Here is a 6,190-nt window from a genome sequence, read left to right on the forward strand (position 1 = left end):
CGTCATGAAAAAAAACATAAGGGGTAACACTGTTGTTTTTTATTGGTCGTCATGAAAAAAAACATAAGGGGTAACACTGTCGTTTTTTAAAAAAAAACAACAGTGTTACCCCTTATGTTTTTTACAAAGTAGTACACTTTGACATTTTAATACAGTTCAGCGAGAAAGGCGACGAAGAATAAGAAGGGGGCGTTCCAGTCTGCGTAAACGGGAACCCCCACCACACAAGAACGCCCATTTGTGTCTGCATTGGGATGATATTGGATTTCACTGCTCTTGCTGAATCAAACAAATGCCATGTCTCTCATTAGATGGCACATTTGAACAAGAGGGTCACTGTGTGCCAGTTAACACTAACAGTCAGCATATGTTTATTAAATAAGGATTGTTTTTTAAAAGACTTTTGCACTTTGAGTAGTCTATTACTATGTATTTTGATAAGCTCTTGAGGTAACCTATAACTATGTATGTTTGATAAGCTGTTGCAGAGTTAACCTATTGTCTTTTCCTGAACTGATAAGATTGTTAAACAATAGCAGGCAGCCTATGGCGTTAATCAAATAGGGATTGTTTTTGATAAGCTGTTGAACCCTATTTGATAAAATAACGAAAATATATGCACTCCTATGTTGTTGTAGTGTTTGACAGTATCTGGAGCTATTGATGTGATGCTCATCAATTTTAGGCATTTTTTTTCTGGCCCCTCATTTTGGATCATTTCCACCAACCGGCCCCCATTCAAAACTAATTGAATAGCCCTGGCCTACACCATCAGAGGAAACGTCAAACTGGACATCCCATTTAAAATGTAGAATAAGTAGGCCTAGTGGAACCGATGGACTTCTAAGGCGGTGGAGTCTGGGGTCCACTCACCAACCAAGACTTTAAAACATCTTTATTTCAAAACTTAATTGAAACGAAGTTATCCAGACACTCTCCTCCTTTACAAAACCCTCACTGATAGAGAGAGTCCCTCAGTCAGCTGGTCCTGGAACTAACTGACAGCAACACATCTCAGAGCCCCGGGCTGTCTCGCTACCCCACGCACAATGATGAAGAAAAAGAGAAGGACTGGATCCGTTGGAAAGAATTGACCAGAAAAGTTTTGTGCTATTTTTTTTAATTAGATTAGTTATTTTATTGGAATTTGACGAGAAGAATTAACCTTGAAAAATTTGTCTGGTCTGGGAGTGATCGGGGCCAACTGTGACGCTAAACGTCGAAAGAAAACGAAAAACACGAGCTGCTGCCACACCACAGGCCCCACCTCACCAAAGTCCCGCTTGTGTGGTGGGCGGGGCCAACACAGTGGGCGTGAACGCACCTTGACTCGCAGTTCACTGACCTCTTTTTCACAACGCTCATGACGCAACTGACACAGTGCCTGGGATTCCCAGTTCTTCCCAACAATTCGATTCAATCTTTTCTAACAATATAACCCTTAAATAAGAGAGATCACTTTTATTTACAATGAGAACTTTTACCAAGCTCTTCTTAGCCAGTGTAAGTGTTGTGCTGATTGCTAATAGATGGAATGCTCCTACTTTTGATCCAGGTAAGTAAAACGTGTTTATCTGGGAATGACAAGTGACTTAACACACAATGTATAGTTATTTGAATCCTGGATGATTAGAAGTAAAAGATTCATCATTCAAATGATTAGTATCATTCAAATTATATCCTGAACTTAGCCATCTTAAGAAAGTGAAATCAGGTTGAACCAGCTTTGTGGAATGGGTATGCCTGTAAGTAAAAGAGAATACTCAGGCATGTCCGTCATTAAGACGTGAATTCATGGGTGTCTGAACTAGAATTTGAACGATTACAAAACAGCTCTTTAACTGTTTTGTAATCTTCAATGAATTCCATTTTATAACCCTCACACACCAGATATTGTGAAAGATTTTGTGCAGCAATCTGAAGGATTACTATTCTGGTAGGCCTATAGGGTTGTAATGCATTCCTTCTTTAGGGGAAAATTGTATTTCTCAACTGGCATGAAGGAGTAAGCCCATATGAATACATAATTAACGACGATCAAAGTAATCAATTGCTCTCTCTCCACTGTGGCACACTAAATTGGGTTATGACACTCAATAGGGCATTGCAAGTCATAGTATAGTTATAGTGCAGTAATACTATACTACACGATGAGGTAGCCGCATGGAGTAGATTATTGATTGAGATGCTAACGACTTTGATTAGGATCCGATTTGGTTTATCCTCGTGTCTACAGCCAGATCAATGAGAGCTTTGTTGATTAATTCACCGTGTGAAGAATGCTTCAAGTAACTGAGATGCCTTCTTTCAATGAGAATGAAAGATGTGTTTGAAAGACCACAGGGCTTTTACTGATTAAGTCATTCATATATGTTATGGTGTAACAAATTAATTACAGGCTTATATATTTTATAAAAGGCAAAGTCTGGGGCTTGTAAGACATAATTTATTTCGAAATTATTGTAAATCCAATTGGTATGTTAACTTTTTATGGCATTTAGTTAATATAGGGTGGGTGGTCTAGACTGCTAATTATATATAGGGATAATGATAAACACACTACAGGACATAAGAGACACCCCTTTCTAGAGATGTTCTGATCTTTTTTTTTTCCTTCCTGATACCGATTCCGATTCCTGAACTTGAGCATTGGCCGATACCAAATCTATACAGACACAGCATCTAGCATTGTAACTACCAATAGCACTTATTCGTATTGAAGGGTTCTCTTATCTTCATCTTCTACATGTTTTTCCAACTTTTGATGGCACGTAGGTCAGAGCAGATGCGTTTCCCATTATGACTTTCCGACTCTGACCGTTAACGAACGCAGCATAACTCTGCACGTGTTTGTGATGTTCTTTGCCTGTGTAATAAATGAGCTAGTCACGTGATGGTATCGAATAGGTGCATAGGGGACATATCAGAGGAAGTTCTGATCCTGGTATCACTATTGTACCAACTCTACCCCTTTCCAGTGATATGTAAACCACGCCTCATTGTAAATGCATTTTCTGATGAACCAGATATCCCTTGGAGGATATCTTACGTGATGTGAAAAGTACTTTAAATCAACCAAGTCTTATTGTGATATGTCTCAGAATCTCTAAAGGGGGCCAGGGTGCTGGTGACGGGAGCCAGCACAGGTATCGGTGAGCAGATGGCGTATCACTATGCCCGCTTTGGTGCCCAGATAGTGATCACTGCAAGGAGGGAGCTCGTACTGAAACAGGTCATTTTAGCACACGATTTAAATCTACACACACACACATGCCGACATACAAACAGAAGATCTCACGCACACACACACGCACACACACACGCAAGCACACACGCACACACACGCGTGCGCACACACACACACACACACACACACACACACACACACACACACACACACACACACACACACACACACACACACACACACACACACACACACACACACAGACACACACTCCCAGAAGGATGGATCCTTCTATGTGACACGTGTGACAAATGTTCAAAGACGGTGATTGACTCGACATATTTCCCATTTCCTGCGTGTGATTGGTTGGCAGGTGGCCGAGCGGTGTCTGAGTCTGGGGGCTCAGAAGGCACTCTACATATCAGCCGATATGTCCAGCGAGTCTGACCCGGATAAAGCTCTTAGCTTCGCCTTGGACCAGTTGGGAGGACTGGATTACCTGGTCCTCAACCACATCGGGCCGAGCCCCTTCAGCATGTGGGACGGGGACGTGGAGCACATCAGGTGGATCATGAAGGTAACTGGGTCCACTTGTTAGTCTTCACTGGTGGATTCTAGAAAAGGGTGGGGCGGGGGATTTATTTGAGCGTTGCCGAATTAATGCAACCTTCCAACAGAGGGTGCTTTAGTGCATTCGCCTGGAACCAATCTGTATCTAGCATGTTGTGTTTTCGGTTCGGCCACGTTCCTTTAAGACGCAATGATGGAACTCTAAAACCCCACCCCCATTAAACCCAAACCACACAAAAGATAAAACCACACAAATTGATCTTAACATTGCACTGCAATATTGACCGAATCACAATGCATATCGAATCCTCGAGCCACAACACCCGTCCCTCGTGGAATCAACCAAGTGATTACTCTGAACTTTTGTTTGTGTGCGTGCGCCCGTGTGTGTGTGTGTGTGTGTGTGTGTGTGTGTGTGTGTGTGTGTGTGTGTGTGTGTGTGTGTGTGTGTGTGTGTGTGTGTGTGTGTGTGTGTGTGTGTGTGTGTGTGTGTGTGTGTGTGTGTGTGTGCGTGTGTATTCACCTTTTCAAAGGTGAATTTCTTCAGCTATGTCAAGATGGCCTGGAAGGGCCTGGAGGCTCTGGAGAAGAGTAAAGGATCGCTCGTCATCGTCTCTTCTCTTTTAGGTTGGAAACGTTGACTTTCATTCATTCATTCATTCATTCATTCATTCATTCATTCAACAGGATGGGTGGTGTGAGTGTAAGGGGAGTGTGCATCGTACCATTCTTGTAAATAAAGAGGTACAGGCAGCATTTCTTTTTCGTAGAAAATATCAGTTATAGGATGGGATTTTCTTGATAAAATTATTGAAATCACTTTCGATCAGCATCGATACAGATATTACCCTGCTTTTTTCAGCTAGTCTGAATGTTAAACATTGAGTCCTTAACATATTACTAAAGAGGAAAACATAATCATATAATTTCTAACTTGTATCCCAAGCCCATGTCAAGAACTATTGTAGGTCTATTCATTTAATACACTAGATATAAAAGGATAGTCATTCTATATTATCCGTTTACCTTTTTGATTTTCTAAGTCGAAGCACTGTGAAAGAAATGTCCTCTCTGACGCTACAGGTAAGATGGCCAGTCCGTTCGTGGCTCCCTACACCTCCACCAAGTTTGCCTTGAACGGTTTCTTTGGATCCCTGCAACACGAGCTGGCCATGAAGAACAGCAACGTGTCCCTCACCATATGCACACTGGGACTCATCGACACGGAGTCAGCCATGGAGAAAGTCAAGTGGGTGAAAAGTGTTACCTTTTACTTCCAAGTCGAATGATTCAATTCAATCAAGGATTGGGGTTCTATGTTAATAAAAGGGCCGCTGTGAATAATAATATTTCCCAACCGGTTTTTAAGTTTAAATTCAAACATGAACTAAGTCCAAATTCAAATTTGATAGTACGAAGAACATCCAAAGGGAAAGTGGTGTATGTGTGTGTACATTGTCAGCCTTTACCTAGATTGCCTCTGTCGTGTCGTCACACCTCTCTCTGTCGATCCTGTAGGGGAAAGACTGACGTGCCAGCATACCCGGCCGCAGACGCCGCCTTGAGCATGATCGTTGCGGGCGCAACGCGTCAGCCTGAGGATTACTACCCATGGTTCACCTACTATGTCGCCGTCACCAAGGACTGGTTTCCCAGCATCACACGCTACACCATGCGCAACAGTTACACATACGAGCCCTGAATGCAAGTTCATTAAACAAATGATCATGTGGTGTTTACATTTTGTTGGATGAGGTCATTCAAAGCGACCTAAGCTGATTTCCAGTACATATAGGTTTACACATATATGCCCACACATATAGACCTACACACATAGGCCTAGACATATAGGCCTACATACATAGGCCTGGATATATAGGCCTACACACACGATCCAACCCAGTAGGCCTATCTGTGGAGTGGGGGTCAGTGAACTGTTTCAACCGTTTTAACTGTTTTAATGTATTTTATTATGTGCATTGTCATGTATTCTAAGAACCTGTGCCGAATACAAATATCCACTACTTGGAATTCGTTTTTTTCTGTTCTTTATTATAGCGTCTTCTTCCTCATCATACTGTATCAGTTATAAAATGTATCAGTTTTCCATTGTGGTGGTCTTCTTACATGTTATAAATTGACTGTGGACAGAAATGTGTTACATAGAAATGGGAAATGAATAAGTAACCGAAGGAAATAGCAATAGTACTTATTTGATCATAACCGTAGCGCACCCCAAAAATAACACAAGAAAACGACAAAGGAACAGAGAACAGTACTAATTATGTCCACGTGGGGGCAGTCGTCTCAAAGTAATGAGATGCCGTCGCTCAATCCATTATGTCGGGCCTAGAACCTCTTTGTAGCCTTTAGCCCCTTGTTGTAAAACCTCAAATCAATTCAACTCAGGATTAGTTTAATCCCGTCCTTAAA

The 6,190-nt window shown here is 41.8% G+C and overlaps 1 protein-coding gene across 1 annotated transcript; it reads left to right on the forward strand.

Annotated features, from left to right (window-relative positions):
• The first annotated feature begins 1,342 nt into the window (after positions 1 to 1,342).
• On the forward strand, positions 1,343 to 5,821 carry hsd11b1la (hydroxysteroid (11-beta) dehydrogenase 1-like a). Its single transcript, XM_056604735.1, has 6 exons — positions 1,343 to 1,555; positions 3,102 to 3,232; positions 3,561 to 3,764; positions 4,291 to 4,384; positions 4,841 to 5,006; positions 5,276 to 5,821. The coding sequence occupies exons 1-6, from the start codon at positions 1,471 to 1,473 to the stop codon at positions 5,457 to 5,459; spliced, it is 864 nt and encodes a 287-aa protein (XP_056460710.1). The 5' UTR covers positions 1,343 to 1,470; the 3' UTR covers positions 5,460 to 5,821.
• The last annotated feature ends 369 nt before the right edge of the window (positions 5,822 to 6,190 follow it).

Source organism: Gadus chalcogrammus, chromosome 12 (assembly GCF_026213295.1).
Source record: "Gadus chalcogrammus isolate NIFS_2021 chromosome 12, NIFS_Gcha_1.0, whole genome shotgun sequence".
Lineage (NCBI taxonomy): Eukaryota > Metazoa > Chordata > Actinopteri > Gadiformes > Gadidae > Gadus > Gadus chalcogrammus.